General features: G+C 44.0%; 2 protein-coding genes across 2 annotated transcripts; one reads left to right on the top strand and one right to left on the bottom strand.

Annotated features, from left to right (window-relative positions):
* Positions 1–2,638: 2,638 nt before the first annotated feature.
* On the bottom strand, positions 2,639–3,496 carry BCR41DRAFT_411175 (hypothetical protein; the record flags this gene model as incomplete). Its single annotated transcript, XM_022029445.1, has 1 exon — positions 2,639–3,496. The coding sequence occupies one exon, from the start codon at positions 3,494–3,496 to the stop codon at positions 2,639–2,641; it is 858 nt and encodes a 285-aa protein (XP_021878318.1).
* A 12,478-nt stretch (positions 3,497–15,974) lies between these two features.
* On the top strand, positions 15,975–16,771 carry BCR41DRAFT_359479 (hypothetical protein). Its single transcript, XM_022025220.1, has 2 exons — positions 15,975–16,375; positions 16,613–16,771. Exon 1 carries the CDS (start codon positions 15,988–15,990, stop codon positions 16,291–16,293), a length of 306 nt encoding a protein of 101 aa, XP_021878317.1. The 5' UTR covers positions 15,975–15,987; the 3' UTR covers positions 16,294–16,375; positions 16,613–16,771.
* The last annotated feature ends 1,168 nt before the right edge of the window (positions 16,772–17,939 follow it).

The raw sequence follows: 17,939 nt of genomic DNA, 5'->3' as shown, positions 1-17,939 counted from the left end.
ACCTTAGTGGAGTTGTGGACGTGTATTGTTACAGGCGCTTACCGTGTTACAGTGCGTTCACATTTGCACTGTCTGTGGCCTCATTGACTACAGCAGTTAGTAAAGGAGACCATCTTCTTTATCCTCTTCTTCTATTCTCTTTCTTCACTCTTAACAAGAGATGGGATAGACTATGTGGGGATTATACTTTGGCAGATTGCCGTTTTTCCAGAGTTTGATAGAAGATAGCACATGACAATCCTCAAGATACCTCTGCGCCTTTTAATTTTAATTTCTATATTTTCATGCAAGACAATATGGAATATATAAAGATTAGTGATTAGCATTTATAGCTTCTTTGTTTGAAGGCGAAATAAAGTTAGGATCAGGATTGGACAGACTGTGACCTGCTGCCTAGATCTCGGCAAACGACTCGGCTGTTGACCCTTTTTGAGAATAGCTCAGTTGGTATAGCATATTTTTATTTCCTTTATAGCTATCGATTTTTTATACTTTGTGTTTCTATTTGTGTTGTCGATACGATATTTTACAGCGACGCAAAGGAAACTGAGCATCCTGCTGCCAAATGTTAAATAATAATAAATAATGATAGCTATCATTCTCCAGCAATAAAGAAAGTCATTGTGGGTGGGTGGGTTGTAATATTAAACGAATGAGTATAAAGTAAGTATTGAAAATCTAAAGAGATAACGCGTTCAGAGGGGAACGCCGCAATGTCATTTATTTTTCCGCCATGACACCTTCAGTCAGATGTTTGTTTGAACACTCTTTTTTCTGGTTGGTCAGAGTCCATTTTGAATCTGAATGTTCACACAGCAGACAAGGGACACAGACATTGTCCATCTCGATAAAATTGACCTTTTTTACCTCCAAATGCCACATGAATGATGGCAACCTGTCTCTGAGAGCAAACAGCCACACATCAATATTAGTCATGTCCATACAATCATGGTGCGAGGCGGCGGTATTATCCTTCATGTACATTTTTATTATTTATCCCTAATTTTGCCCTTTCTTTTATATAGTACTCTCTTTGATGACAGTGCAACAATAATGTGGAGAAATACCAAGTGGACAAAAGATGGCCAAGGCAGCATGGTATAGCACTAAAGAGGGCTCATAAAGCAGCGTTGCTCGTGGAAATGTTGATACTGTTGATACCCACGTGTATGCCATGTCGTTTGTGTATATCGTGGGAACTGTGCTTTAGCAATTTTTGTTCGAACAGACTTTTCCTTTTTTTTTAATTTTCGGAACGCCAAGGAGATATACAACACGTCATTCCCTCGACACGGTTGGATGTCTTTTATTGGTCGATACATGAACGTTGATACTTTACTTTACCTTCAAACAAAGAAGCTATAAATGCTAATCACTAATCTTTATATATTCCATATTGTCTTGCATGAAAATATAGAAATTAAAATTAAAAGGTGCAGAGGTATCTTGAGGATTGTCATGTGCTATCTTCTATCACACGGCAATCTGTCAAAGTATAGTCTATCCTATCTCTTGTTAAGAGTGAAGAAAGAAGAAGAGGATTAAGAAGAAGAGGGTAAAGAAGATAATCTTCTTTACTAACTGCTGTAGTCAATGAGGGCACAGACAGTGCAAATGTGAACGCACTGTAACACGGTAGGCGCCTGTAACAATACACGTCCACAACTCCACTAAGGTATTCATGTGCTTGATTGGGTTGCTCTTCAAGGCCGTGGATGAGTGAATGTAAGAATATAGCTAGCAATATATTACTGAGCAGCTTGCTATCAATAGCTGACACAGCTTAATCCATTGGCTTTGCTATTGACTGTCGCTACTAATTTTCTATTCCTATTTGAGGACATTTGCATTCACCATAATCACAGATCTATCACATTTTCAGACAATTATCACAGGAGCCGACCAATAATGCGTCACTTCTTTTACAAAGCGTTCTCGAATAATATGAAGAGAAAAGCATATTATCCGAGGGAGCCGACCTATAACGTGTCCCTTCTTTTCCTTATTAATTCGCAATTTTTTTTTTTTTTTTTTTTTTTTTTTTTGGATAATCCGATGGATGGAGAGAGACATTAAACTTCGCTCGCATACTCGTAAGAAAATAAAGCTACAGAGCTCACGTAACGAATAATGTATATCATGAATCCTTGCTATATTAATGTGGTATCCAAAGAAGAAATGGAGTCGAATGAGGATCCATCACCGTAAACACAGGCTTGTTATTGCTACCTGCTAATAGGTAAGGGAAACCAACTCCATGGCAGGTTTCTCAACAATGTTCAACAACATACAAGATGCTTTAGGTGAGAGCAAAGCAGCAACAAAGAAGAAGAGAGCCAAAGCCCACCACTCCGTAGTTCGCATACTCCAATAAAGTCCATGTATTGCTTTTGCTTGCGTTGTAGCGGCGGACCAGGGATATGTATATTAAGGGAGAGTACTCCTTTTATTCGCACATCTACAAGAATACAAGATGAATATGTTGAAGGGAGAAATTTGTTTGAGTTGACACGAAAGAGCACTTCAGTGATTTGAAACTATGAGGGGAAGCAGTGCTTGCGTCCTGGCAGCCTGAGTGCTATAGCTAGTGCCAAAGCTCCTTCATCCCCGATCAATTTATTAATAAAGTCCAGACCGGTTAATGTGATATTGGTCCTTGATAGCACCAGAGTTCCTCTTTTGCAAAAGGCTCATACTCCAGGTCGAGAATGGTCAAAGTTGTGTTAGCCTTGAGTGCCTCTGACAGCATCAGAGCTTCTTTTTCGATTGAGTTATCGAGTAAGTTCAAGGCGGCCAAAGCCCTGTTTGCCTTAAGTGCTTCTGAGAGTGCTTCAACTCCTTCTATTCCAATTGAGTTATGGCTCAGATCCAAAGTGGCCAACGTTGTATTCGTCGTTAGTGCCTTAGACAACTCCAGAGTTTCTTCTTTCCCGGTCGAATTACCGCGCAAGTTCAAAGTGGTCAATGTCGTGTTCGTCTTTAATGCCTTGGATAGCACCAGAGCTCCTTCTTTCCCAATAAAGTTATCTCTCAGGTCCAGGGCGGTCAAAGTTGTGTTGAACTTGAGTGAATTTGTAGGTACTCGATATACACCAGCTCCGATCGATTGAGGTTGTATCTTAAAGGATAGCTGATGAAGCTGTGACGATCTTCTGGGCTGCAAATACGAAAACTTTGTGAGGTCTGGAGGTAGAGCAATATGAATAGCCTTCATGTTGCCAATCTCCATGATGCGAACAAGTACTTCATATCGTGAAGATGTCAAAAGTGTTTTTCTGGTTGCGCTTTTCTGAAACTCCCCAGGATCAAGTCGAAGAATTGATACACTAGATGTCTTGAGTGCTTTCTCGAATGATTCAAGGTCAGTCTTTGTCCATTGCCAGCTGAGTGTTATATCTAGCTCGTAAACGCGTCTTGCAATGGCCAGCGCGTCGAAAAATTCTTCAGCTCTGGTTTTTGATCCCAATGTGATAACCAGGTTCAAACTACGAGTCATATTTTCCTCCATTCGTCTTCACTACATTTTCAAACGCTTTCTGTTCTGTTTCTTTTTTTGTCCAACAAGAGTGTTCAAAACAAACTCATTTGACACGACCTGGTTCCGTCATTGTCCTGTACAAGTTGCCGAGTTTCCTATCCTCATCGATGATTCGAAGAAATGTGTCCAGCTGTCGGAGATCAGCCCCTTCAAGCTCCTCATATCTATCGATTGTGTTGGTGGTGTTCAATGCCGAGTACTCCTTGGAGAGCGTATCCATATAAGCAGTTGGATAAGCCATAGCAGCATCAATCAGATTTGGACCTGGTGTTAGAGAAGCAGCCGGGATGTTCCTGGTCTCCGCTCTCCCGAGAACCTGGGCTTGGCTGTCCTTGGAATAGGGCAAATACACTCTTACCGAGAAGAATATTACGTACCGAGGCTCGAGGATACACCTCAGTGGCATCTCTATTTTTTTTTTTTTTTTTTTTATAGGGTCAGAACATTCTGTGGCGGTCATGGCGAGATAATAAAAGGCGCCCACCTGGCAACAATAATAAAAGCAACCTTTTGATCTCCTTGAGTCATTGCTTCAGAAAAAACTTCAAAGAGCGGCTTGTGTTCAAGCAAACACTACATCCAAGCTCAGCTGCAGTTTTAAGTCTTGCTTCCTTCCTTTCCTCTCTTCTTCTCCCCTCCACATGTTGTGCTCGCAACTTCTCTTCAACCTCCACAGCTCGCCAGGCTTGGGGTGCTTTAATGGCCCGTTTCACACCCGACGTGGTTCCTCCTAGTTGGGAAACAGGCTTCAAATAGTTTGAATCGCCATAAATAGAGCGGAAGATGGAGCAGACGACAAAGATAAACGTGTGCCAGATAAAAGTGGTAACCGTAATGTTGAAATTTGAGAAAAATGAAAATAAAAGCAAGTGAAGGTTCAAAGTGATGAGATATGTGGAAGAATTGGGACAGTGGAGCAAGGGGTCAGGTTCAAAATATCGACGATATATACGTTCGCATCGTACATTGTAGACGTGACCTTTTTGGTGTGTACAGAGATGATATTTTATTCGTCTTTATGAGTGCACTTTATGCAGTCAGACACATTATTTTATTTTTGCTAGTTTTGCTCGTGCTCTCACAAGGCAAAAAAAAGTTTTTTTTTTGTGCAGATGCTGCGAGACCATGCAACGGAGAGCACAACCCTTTATTCTTTGCCCGCCATTCACTTCGCCTTTTTGAAGTCACCTTTTTTGGCTGCCACATAAAAGAGAAGATAGAGAAAAAAAAAGAATGAAAAATATTGTAGAAGCTGATTTTTACAAGGGTCACTGGATTCTGTTGCTTGGATGTTATAACCATCTTTCCATTTGTGGACAAGTTTGGGTTTTGCAGGATGAACTCTCTATTCGAGGGTACATTATGAGTAATTATCCTCGTAGCCATGGTCCATATGTGTGACCTCTTTTTATTCCTTCTGACCGAGAAAAAACTAAAAATAAAATAAATAAAATCTAGCGTTCGCTCTGATCTACTCTCTATCTTCTTTTTTCTCGCTCAGGAACACATCCAGCGTATTGAAGTTCCAAATGAGCGAGTATGACACTTCTGATCCAATTATACACTCTCTCCAGAGCCAGCTGGCTACACTCACCAGCCGGCTTGAGGCTCTCTCGACTAGCTCTGAATCCAGTCGATCGAACCCCTACTTGGTTCCAAAAGAACCAGCTTACGAAATTACACCTGACGACTCCATTCTCGTCCACTACCCAGCAATGGACGGGAAAGATTTTTTCAAACATAAATCTGGAAACCGTGCAGACGATCTTGCATATGCAACAGAAATGGCTAAAGAGATGCAGTCTTTTGCCAAAAACACAACCCAAACCTATTCTGCACCCAAATCGGCACTCATTGACTGGCCCGACTCTTCCTCTCACCACAGTTCCATGGACAAAACAATCTCACGCTATCAATCACGATTGGCAAACCTTACAAGACCACTTGATCAATTTGCCACGGAAATGTTTTCCTACGAAGTTGACCCTGCGGTCGCACAAGCGTGTTTACAGCTCGCACAGACAATGCGTGAACATATTGCACACCTTGCACAGCAAATGTCAAGCGACAGGGAGGACCTTGTTTACCAAGCGCACAAAATTTCAGTCACCAAGGACACAGTTGATCCACCAATTGTCTCTACTTCAGACTTCATTGAAGCCAGCAAATTGGCAAAGAGTGTTCGTCAGGCTACTAACCCGACAAGACAACGGGCGTACAACAGGAGGACTCAAAACCGGAGTTTCTTTAGCGCAAATACTTACAGACCCACTTCTAATTCTAGCCAATCTCATCCATCGGGTCAAACTCAGACCGCCCACTATCAAAATGACAATGGTTCTTTTTTTGGGCGAGGCCAAAATCCAAGGAGAGGGGGACGAGGCCGAGGCCGAGGCTACCAAACCCCTCAATCCAACCAGACAAGTCAGGCACAGACTGCAGGCCAGCAGTAGGTGGCCGTTTACAGATTTACAGAGAAGCATGGGCTCTCATAACCGACAACGAATGGGTCAAGTCGGTCGTCTCCGAGGGATTCAAAATCCCTTTCCACAAACGGCCACCGATATCCAGTTCAACAGCGTACCAAGCTCGAGTAGCAGCGGAGGAAGAGAAGGCGATCGATCAAGAGGTAATCGCACTCTTAGCCAAAAGAGCAATAGAGGTCGCTTCGGGCCCTGGTTTCAAGAGCCGAATATTCACTATCCCCAAGAAAACCGGGGACATTCGTCCAGTCTTAAATCTAAGACCGTTGAATGCCTACGTCTCAGAGCGGCACTTCAAAATGGAGACGATGACGACAGTATGCGCAATGTTACAGAAGAACGACTTTATGACAAGCATCGACCTATCAGACGCATTTCTTCACGTACTAATCCATCCAGATTATCGTCATTATCTACAGTTCCAATGGAAGAACCGGAAATTTCAATTCCGTACACTTCCCTTCGGGCTCTCACTCTCTCCGCTAGTGTTCACCAAAGTTCTCAAGCCTTTCCTCAAATGGGCACGACGACGAGGAATTCGCATATCAGCGTACCTAGACGATTTGATAATCCTAGCCAAGAACAAAGAACAATCAATCCAGTTCACTCAACTAGTGCAAGACAAGTTGGCAGCGCTAGGATTCCTCATCAAGGAAGCCAAGTCTACGTTGATCCCGTCACAGAAAATAGACCATTTAGGCTTCACCATCAACTCCCGGGATATGACTGTCACAGTTCCGAAATCCAAAGTCAGGGACATACGGCGCGAGGCAGGAAAGCTACTACGAAAAGGCGCCACTTCTTTAAGGGAACTTTCTTCGTTCGTCGGGAAAGCAATGGCAACATCTATGGCAGTGTTCCCAGCGCGATTCATGACACGGAATCTGCTTCACCTCAAGAACACAGCACTAAAAGCCAAGGGAGCTTCTTGGTCGGACACGGTCACCCTCACGGAACCAGCCAAGGAGAACCTTCAATGGTGGAAGGAGCAATTGACGTCATGGAATGGTCTGTCATGGATTCAACAACAGACACAAATGGACATATACACGGATGCATCGGACACCGGATGGGGGATCGTGATCAACAATCAAACATGGAGTGGCAAATGGACTCCACAAGAGAAAGACCACCACATCAACTGGAAGGAACTACAGACAGTTCTTCGAGCTGTTCAACTACCAATAACACAGGGCAAAATGATCAACATCATATGCGACAACACGACAACGATTGCACACATCAACAGGTTCGGAGGGACGAGGTCTCCGGAACTAATGAGACTAGCGGACACGTTATGGCGTCACTGCCTAGCAACGGGGACTCGACTTCGGACGACATACATCCCATCTGCATTCAACCCAGCGGATGCACCGTCACGGCGAATGATATCGCAATTGGAATGGAGGATCAGTCGCCCATTCTTTCAACAACTGGAACACCAATGGGGGCCACATCAGGTGGACCTATTTGCGTCGGCACAGAACAAACAGCTACCGACATTTGTCTCATGGAAATTCCATCCAGATGCTCTGAAGATAGACGCCCTTCAACACAACTGGACAGAGATGGGCAACCTTTACATTTGCCCCCCATGGAATCTTCTATCAATCATCTTGGAGAGGATACAGACCCAGAAACTGACAGCAACAGTAATAACCCCATGGTGGCCGAGTGCAATATGGTTCCCAACCATCAAGGAGATGGCAGTAGCACCACCAATCCCGATCCCTCGGGAAGCAGTCCTACCAGCCGTCGGAAGCGCAAGCGATCTCCTCAGCAAGAATCCACTCTGGTCATTGACAGCATGGAGAATAAGAGGCGACGTAAAGATCTAGATGCAGGACTCTCACCATCCGCTATCACTCTACTAGATTCAGCAGGTGCCAACAGCAAAACACGTCGACAATATCTGCCAACTCAAGAGGCTTTTGCAGTATGGGCTCAACAAGAAGGCTTCGACCCTAGTACGCCAAATGCAATTGCTGTAGTTAACTATTTATGCCATGCGCGGATTATCTATTCTTGGAGTAGGAATACCACTCTTAACAAAAAATCAGCCATCTTAAAGCTTTACGACGACACATCCGTGATCACAGGCAATATCTACTTTCAGCGGTTCATGGCAGCAATGAAAAGTACTGGCGTATTTCAAATGGAGCACGTATCCGCACTCGACATTTCACCCATCCTTTCATACTTCCGCATGGAGGACAATGTGGATCTTGATATGCCTAAGCTCTCTCGCAAGCTCTGCTGGCTCTTAGGCGTTTGTGCGTTTCTCCGGCCAGATGATATCGGTTGCATCGATGTGTCAAAGTCAGAGACCGATGAAAAGGGTCTTCTCCTTACCATAGTCTTCCCTAAGGAGCGACGCGATGGGCAGCGCATCATAAAGTCGATCTTCGTAGGTAGACACCCTAACGACAAGAAAATTTGCCCAGTCGAGGCCTATACAGAATACACCAGACGGATAGCGGACACACCTCTCGAAATCGAGCACCACAAAGATCAGGATTATAAATTCAATCCTCTTATGCGCTTTGTGAAAGACAAGTCTAAAGTCCTTAGGGTCAGTACCATAGGCACTTTTATGAATGAAATCACACGTCGAATTCCAAATCTTCCGTCGAAACGGCCTCCTCCAAAGCCACGCGCTATAGGATCAACCTTGGCAGCCATCGCTGGCGTATCAACCCAAGATATCATGGTTCAAGGGAATTGGTCGTCTGACAAGGTTTTCAACAAACACTACCGTGTTTCCCGCAAAACCAATTCAAATTTGACGACGTCTGTTTTTGGTTCGCTCTGAAGTCACATATGGACCATGGCTACGAGGATAATGATCTGGAAGTGCTACAAAGGACGCACTATCCTCATTATCAGAGTAGCCATGGGACATATGTCCCTCCCACACCTCCCTTTTCTTTTCACTCGTTACTAGATAGAGAGTAGATCAGAGCGAACGCTAGATTTTATTTATTTTATTTTTAGTTTTTTCTCGGTCAGAAGGAATAAAAAGAGGTCACACATATGTCCCATGGCTACTCTGATAATGAGGATAGTGCGTCCTTTGTAGCACTTCCAGATCATATTCTCATAAGAAAATGGGTTATTGAACACAGTTCAGGCGTGTTAACATTATTTTATTTTATTTTATTTTATTCAATTTTCTTTCACATTCTTAATCCTCAACACCATACTGTTTACCGATCTCCTTGGTCGCGGGCTCTGCATGAAATGACATGTGCAAAGTTACATTCGTTGCACACACTATATTTGAACCAGTAGTCTTTGATCGCTTTACTCGGTCCTATCGACTTTGTCAATGTCCCTCCTCGTGCCAATACTCCTGTCTCTGGCGCTGTCTCAACTGATGGGCCTTGATGGCGGTCCACTTGACCGGAAATAGCTTCGGTCTTAGATGCTGTCGATGGTACTATCATATCCTCGGTCGATTTATGCACGGCCAAAGAGGGGGATTGCTTATCTATAGCTCCATGTTGCACCAGAACCTTCCTGTTGAGCTCACTCAATCCATCTACATCTTGAATCTGTGTCTTGCTCGCATTAAGGACCGTTTGTCTAGTGCTCCATTTCAGATAATACTGATATTCTTCATCCTCCTCCACAATTTGCCACATCCGAACAGACGCATCCTCAGACCCTGTAAAAAGAAAGTAGCCTTCCTCAACTGCATTCCATACAAGCGCAGAGACAGCCCCACCTTCCAATGGGATTGAAACCAAACATTGACCCGTCTTCAGATCCCACAACCGCACTATCATGTCGCTACCGCTTGAGGCAATGTACCTTCCATCAGGCGAATAAGATAGCTCATTGAGATATTCTCTATGTCCAGAAAGTATATGCAATTCCTTTCCCAATTTCAGGTCTACCACTTTAATCTCTCCTTCTTCAACTCCAAAAGCCAATTGCTGACTACATGGCGAAAATGCCATAACCCATGAAACCCCCTGAAACGAGTCTTCGTAATAGAGCTCGCTCGTTTCTATATCCCATACTTGAAAGTGCTGATACCCCAGTTCACGATAAACTAATATCTTTTGACCGTCAGGTGTGTATGCGATATCATTGCCGTAGTATGGCTCTTCATCGAAGTCTTCATCCCACTCTGTATCCCTTACTGCATACTGCAGATCCCCCGATTGTGCTCTCCAAAGTCGGACATAGCCAAATAAATCATACGAGGCAATCTGGCGCCCATCGGGTGAAAATGCAATAGATGCTACAAGGCGTTTGTGATATTGTAGTTTGTGGATGAGCTCTCCTGTATACGCGTCCCATATAGTCACGTCTCCATTTAGATAGCCACAGGCGATTTGGTGGTCAATAGGCGAGAAATTTATGGTATAGATCTTATTGTCTTGTTCATTTTGTAACTTCAAAGTGCGGACAACTTGGCCTGTTCGAACATCCCACAGATAGACGTTTGGGGAGTAAGAAATAAGCAAATGGTCATCAGATAAATACTTGATGTCGCCTGCGCTTCCATCGGGGCATTGTAAAACGCGGATGGATTGTCCTGTCCTTGCATCCCATATGCGTACTGTTCCATCTCCACTGTATGAAGCTATTTGCTGTCCATCCGGTGAGTTCCTAACGCCACGGATGCGTGATGAATGGTTATGTAAGTCATGATTAGATTGTTGTGGTCGAGTATCCCAAAGGCGTACCGTCCCATCTCTACTGAAGGATGCAAGCTGGTGATTGCTTGGTGAATATACAATCCGGTCTATTCTCTCAGAGTGGCCGTGGAGGGTATTCATGAGCTGCCCTGACCTTGCGTTCCAAAGCTGCATTGCGCCGCTGCTCCATCCGCAAGTGACTATCTCCTCTCCATTTGGTGAATACCTCAGATTTGTGATCGAATAAACATTTTCTTTAAGAGTATGGATGGCTTTCCCCGTTTGCATATCCCACTGATATATTGTGCCCGAGCCGTGAGATTCAGCGAACGAAGCAGCGAACCTTCCGTTAGGTGAATATTGTATGCCCCTAACATCATAATCGTGTTTCAACTCAAACTTCTTTTGACCAGTTCCAACATCCCACACATATAGGAAATGACCAAAGTCACAGCGAGTTATAATTTCCTGGCCATTAGGTGAATACTCAATTTGGTCAACCCTAGACTTATGGTCCATGAGCATCATTATCAGTTGTCCGGATGTCGCATCCCATAATCGCAATATCTTGTCGCCACTGCCAGTTGCAATCTGCTTTCCATCAGGTGAATATACCACAGTCCTCGCATCATTAGTAAGGCCCTCTAATCTAAATTTGAGAATGCCTGTTTGGGTGTCCCACACTCGCACTGATTCATCAAGGTCAGCTGAAGCAAGGTCATTTCCGCTTGGTGAGTACGCTAAACAAAAGACAGACTGTCTAGAGCCCACCAATTTGCGAACTATTGCTCCTGATTTAATATCCACAACTATAACTGCTTTTCGGTAGTAGTCCCAGGAGGCGATATGTCGGCTGTCTGGCGAGTATACTAGGCGGTCAATGATTGCCTTGTTCCTAAGATTCAAAAGCTCCTCCCATGATGATGTGTCGTATATAATAATTGAAAGTCTCTTTGATGGGTTATCTTCGATAACTACAGCAAGTGTCTTGCCATCAGGCGAATATGTTCCGTCTAATACCTTACCGCTTGCTTCGATAAGTGGCCACTCTCCAAACTGTACTCCTGCCATCTTTGCTCCACTCAAGTTTGCTCCACGAAGCCAACATTTCCGTAAGTTAACCTTCCTCAGATCTGCTCCTTGCAGTTGAGCATTTTCAAAAATACCATGGCTGACATCTGCTCCTGGAATCTGGATGCCTCGTAAATCTGCTCCGATGAATGACTCGCCTGATCGGATCAAGATCGTCATCGCATTGGCCGCTGCTATTCGCCACTTATGACCGTCTTTTGAGAGCTCCACATACGTGTACAGCTGTCGTTTAAACACTGGCTCAAGGCGGACACGATCCTCTAAGAAGTGGATGATAGATGGCTCGTCTACAAAACTTCTCCATACTAAAGGCGATGTCTCATCGGCTTCGACTAGATCCACTTCCTGTTCACCTTCCTTGATATCCAAGCCTTCGAAACTAAACACTGAGCTAATGCTCTGTCGACGAGAGTGTGGTGTAGTTGCCTTTGCTTCTCCATCGCCTGTGAAAGCACTCCTTACTGGCTGTGGCTCAAATATCGATCGTACCAGACTATACTCCAGATTAGATCGATGCATAAATCGATGTTGGTTACCTGTACGAGTGAGTGGCGAAGCTTCACGTAATAGGTTCCTTCTATTTTCTTTGCTAAAGTACATTTCCTTCCATGTACCCTTGTCCTTGAATGGCGAGTACTCCACCACTGGGTTGCCATCTTGATGCTTATAGATCGCTATAGCTAGCTCTGTCAGGTACTTGACTCCATTCTGTGCAAACCCTTCATCTGTAAATATCCGGAACATCTTTCTATCTTCTGGCCTAAGTGTTTCACCTAGTCGCTTCTTGCCTCGTTCGAGCCATAGCTCAACAAACTGGTCATACAATGTGACCCGCTTGATCTTGGTATTAGAAATGTCTTGGCTTGGATCCACCATCCGTGGGAGTACTTCAAGTGACATCGATAGTATGAATGGGTTCCTCACAAGCTCTTGTAAGCTAGGAATCATCTTGAGTGCGCGCTTATAGTCCTCCACGCCCCACAGTAAGTCCATAGAATCGACATATTGTTCAATATAATCTTCAATCTGCGTCTCTGAGAATGGCACAATCACTGCCTCTTGGAACAATCCACTATCTGCTCGATGATTGCGGTCCATAGGCTGGAATCGGTCTCGATAGTCCGATCCGAGATATTCACTGCGACAACTGATCACCATCTGACCCTTCCACTCTCCAGCCTTATTCAGTTGGTTGGATGCATACAAGTTGTTGGTCTGCATGCTCTCATCATATCCATCACATATCAAGATGAATGATCGGTTCATCTTCAGTTCCTTGATCTCTAAGTCCGTGAAACCATAGTCTCGCAGCTGTTTTGCAACCAGGTCCTTCTCTGGCTTGTCAATGGCTGGAAGGTTGATAAACAGAGGGATCCGACCATGTCTCTTTTGGTACGTCTCCCAGAGTGTGCGCTCCAGAGTGCGGTTGAATGTGGATTTGCCTGCTCCTGAATCTCCTTGCACAAGCATCACTTTTTGGTCGCTGTCTAAAAACTCTTTCACTTTATCCATCAACAAGAACAACTTGTCATCGCTTGCTTGAGGGCTTGCTTTTGCATATTGTTGAATGTAGAACCCGTGGTCATCCCCAGTCTCCATCCGTCGTCTCTTTAGCTGACGTAAACTGTCCTCAAATCCAGGCTTCTTCTGTACGCGGTCAAGCAGATGGGTGGGCGGAGCAGGAGGGGGTGTGACAGTGAAGATGCACTGGATTAATGGTGCCTGAAGACAGCTCCTATATAAATCTTGTTTTTTGACGTCTCCATGTCTTTCGAGATCATTTAAGAGAGTGTTTGTGACTGGATATTAAGGGCGCAGAAAGAAGGGAAGAAGGTAAGTGTGGAGTACGTAGATTAGTCAACATATACTACTAATTACTACAGCCATCAAACATATCCTTTGGAAAAAAAGGAAATATGCACCTTGAAGACCATCCAGTGACAGCGAGGATAGGTGCCTAAGGATATTCACGATCCACTGCTTGATATGTGCATTGCAACCCCATTCTTGGTCATTCTTGTAGATCTCTCCTAACAACATAATGGCATCTTGTCGAGTATCCATGCTCCACTTTGCATCAGCCACAATCTGTCCCAGTCTTTGACATAGTCCCCATTGGAATGCTGCTTCATTCCGGCAGGATGCTCCGCACACAAGAGTCTTGAACTTGGTCAGTTCGCCTGTCTGGAGTAGCCCATCAGCTACTCGAAGTGCTGGATACCATCCTGACTTGCGACTGAAGCTCAGTCCTTCTTCCATACACTCTCTGAATGTTGCTCCACTCTCATACAGCGAGGTTGTACCCTTGTATACTTGTAAACTCATTTCCGTGATGTCTGTCACTGATGGAAGACCTTTCTGGATGTTGCTTATCTCATCAATGAAAGCATTCATATTCATGTCCTTGACTGCACTCACTATTCCAAATACTCCTCGGAATACTGCTGATGTTCGTCGAAGCATGCCTTGCATAGTTGATTCGTCGTCTGGAATGTACAGTAGTGCTTGGAAAGCATAAGCCGCTTGGTAGACTAGATGAGGATTTGAGCTGCCTTTCAATCCTTTGAGGTATGCAGCAAGTGGCTCATGGAGTTGTTCTCGCTTCAAACCCTTGACTTGGCTGTTGACCATGGCATCGAGGACATGTGAGACTGTAGCTGAGAGCCGATAGAGATGGTTTCCAGATTGGGTATGTGTGCCCTGCAAACGGGAACTGAGAATATTGAGGATAGAGACAAGATCATCCGAGTCGAGGCATCCAAGAGGACCACGTTGTATCAATTGAGCTAATCCTTCCAGCAAATGAGTCCCCAGTATGATATTCTGACTAATCCCATTGATCAAGGCCATGAGCAATGTTCTGAACTGAATTTGGTCGAGAGCCGGAGCCAGAGATACAACCTCTACGACAGCAGTTTCGGCCTTAACATCATTGGTGCTGAAAATTTCAATCACATCCGATGCCAATTTATGCAATCGCTCATACTCATCTTTATCGGCTGATATGATATGGCACCACTCTTTCTCTTTATCGGTGAGGTTGGTGGTTGGGACAGAAGCAGTAGAGAGCAGGCCAAGGCAATATACAAGCTGGTGGGTATCATTTAGGTGAGTATCAGCATCCGGTAAGCTGTGCCTGATGATTGTTGGAGAGTCATTATGATTAAAAATGTCCTTTGAAATAGTTGCAACTGACTGCACTTGTGCTCCTATAGGCATTCTACTCGATCTGCTGATATTGTTGCTATTGTTAATATTATTACTGATCCCTTGAACGTATCCCCATTTCTCTGCTTTCTTGTCCCGTCTTTGAGCATCACCTGGGTGACCCAATTGTTCAAATACCCGAGCAAGTTCATAGTAGGCAGAGGCGATACCTTGGCGCAATGCCATGTCTTCATTGGAACCTGAAGAGATCGAAGAACCTGAAGACATTGAGGCAAAGGGCTTTTTCGGAGACTTTTGAATTCGAGACAGTACAGAGTCAGCATCGAAACATAGCTCCATTACTATGTCATTATCATCGTCTATGGTGCGAGTGCCTTGCATATAGAAATTGAAGAGTCTCAGGGCCTGGGTTGGAGAGAGTGTCTTCCGAGACGGAGAATTGATGTTACCAAACATGGTTTAATGTCTTCCTTTTGCCCTTGGATTGTAGCCTATCCGTATCCTTGAATGGATAATGATTGTTAAAGAAAGGGACTGTGCGTTAATGGTGAGTGGAAGCGGTGTTTTCAGATGAGTTCCTAGGCATCTTGGAATTTCTTACATGTATATACTTCAAGAGATTCGGATTAATAAAGAGGAAATGCGAAGGGGGATTTATGTGATGGTAATGATGTAAAAAGATGAAAAAGTACGCGGCTCATCTAAAATCATTCTTGTCTATTTACTTTGTGGTACAGTTGGCAAAATAATGATTGCATACCTGCGCCCTTGACTCCATGGAATGTTCTTTTTTTTTATACAGAGCACATGGGCGTATGGACAATTGCTCTTTTGTCATGTTTGCTTGATTCTTTTTCTTTTTTTAATTGAGATGGATCAAAGAAGAATGTCCCTGTCCTTTATGGCGTTTGAATGAAATGAAATCATTCTTGAATGTCTGGACTGTGTTGAGGGACACATTGCCACTTGCTTCTCTTGTGACTGCCAATAATGGGTCTAAATGAAAAAGCCAGGTGTGCAAGACTTCAGGTTAAGGCAACAGAACGATTGTCCTGCGATGGACAATGAGTTGCTTTTGAAATGCTGTGAATTTGCAGCTAGGCATTTCTTATACCCTCATTCAATTAATGTCGCTAGACATCAATGTTTTGATTCGTTTGACAATGCTGGAAAGAAAGTCCTCTCTGAGAAGGCATTAAAGGTCCAGTACAAAATTGCTCGAGAGAGACTAAAGGCTTTGGGTCTGCATTACGTCAAAAAGCATCAGCAGTACGAATCAACAGTGAGATGTTTTCTACAGGTGGCAAGTCAAGGAGATCAAAAGTTGTATTTACTATTGTTGCCGGGCGGGAGCCTCTTATAAAGGACCTGCCATGACCGTCGCACAATATTCTGACCTTATGAATAAAAATGGAAGTACCCTTGAGGTGCACTCCCAAGCCTCGGTATGTAACAAACAGTAAAAACCTTGAAGCATCTAAATCGTCATGAAGAGGTTTGCCGAGATGGGTTTTGTTTCCAGGTGATTTTATTCTATCAGACGAAGAGTTCAATTCGATAATATCAGAGTGGACATTACATCGAAGGCAATTTAGTTCAGAGGGTGAAGCCAGTCATTCAAAAGATAATAATCTGTTCAATTGTATCATGATGTTAATTTATTACTTTTATCTGTTTCATAGAGGAAATAGGAGATACTGAGTTGCTTACAATATTATTGAGCCCCACTGATCAGTTGGGAAATGGAGCAAAAATGAGTGGAGAATGAAGTGGATTGCCATGAAACTGTTACTGCAAAGCGATCGAGGACCCAGCTAATATCAGTGAAGGGCGACGAAGGGGGCGAAAATGAATACATCGACAAGATGTGCAGACGGTTCGAAGCGATTTGTGAAGATGTTCCGAAGGAGGTCAAGCAAAAACTCTTACGTTATGTTAGCAAATCTGAACAAAGCGATGACGAAGCAAGCAGAGTCTTCGTTGGGAGCAATCAGCCAGCTCACTTTTAAAAAGCAAACGCCATCAATTACTGAGCTATTACTTTTCATCACCGCAAGAACAACCATTCCTTCAGCACACACATATATCCTGGATGAATCGTTACTCACCATCGAAATGATGTTCATAATCCAAGTTGGACGAGAAGAGAAAAAAAAAATTGCTCAAAAAACGAATAGGCAAGTCCGTCATAAAGCAAAAGAAAGAACAAGAACAAGTAGAAAAGGCAAGTGGTCAAATTTAAGATGAAAAGCGAATAGAATGTTACAAACATTGTCTACGGCACCATGTCCGTATGTGTGTCACATTTCTTCATTGCAAATTCGACGAGAAATAAAGAAATAGGTTAAATAATAGATTCCTCTGCCCTGCAAATCTGATCCGCATCTTTCTTCTCGTCGCCCCTGGAACTCATCCGTTGCAGACTATTATCTACTCGTTCCAATGAGCGACAAATCTACCAACAACACTCATAATGCACTCCATGAAATCAACACTCTTCGTCAGCAGGTGGCTGCTCTTACGCAGGCCAACCCTTCCCCTTCCCCTTCCCCTTCCCCTATCGCCATTGATCGTCCACGGGCCAAGATACTTGTTCTCTCTGATGCCCTCAAGGTAGCTGTAGCTTCACTTGACGGCCCCCATTTCTTCCGCCCCTTGGCCAACTCTGGCGATGATAACATCCTCACCGAGTATGTTCTCCATCCTAAGAACCCAGATCAACAGTACAAAGCACCTTTTTTTGAGTTGCCTTGGCCTCAGGAGACCACTTCTCTTCAACGGTTATCTCAACTACAAGAATGCCAGGCCCACGTTACGCGACCCTTGGACGAATTCCTGGCAGAATACTTTCACAAAGTGCACAATCTAGCATTACGGCAGATCGTCGCAGGTTTTTGGGAATGTCATGCGATCTCTCACTTTGGCAAGAAGCTATGCCCTGTCGACGCATACATCGCTTACCTGGACAGATTGTCTTGTCCTTCCACTATCCCACCTCATCCAAAGGGC

The sequence above is a fragment of the Lobosporangium transversale genome (genome assembly GCF_002105155.1).
Source record: "Lobosporangium transversale strain NRRL 3116 chromosome Unknown BCR41scaffold_38, whole genome shotgun sequence".
Classification (NCBI taxonomy): Eukaryota; Fungi; Mortierellomycota; class Mortierellomycetes; order Mortierellales; family Mortierellaceae; genus Lobosporangium; species Lobosporangium transversale.
Note: the sequence above shows the minus strand (reverse complement) of the source record. Positions and strands in the feature narration are given on the sequence as shown.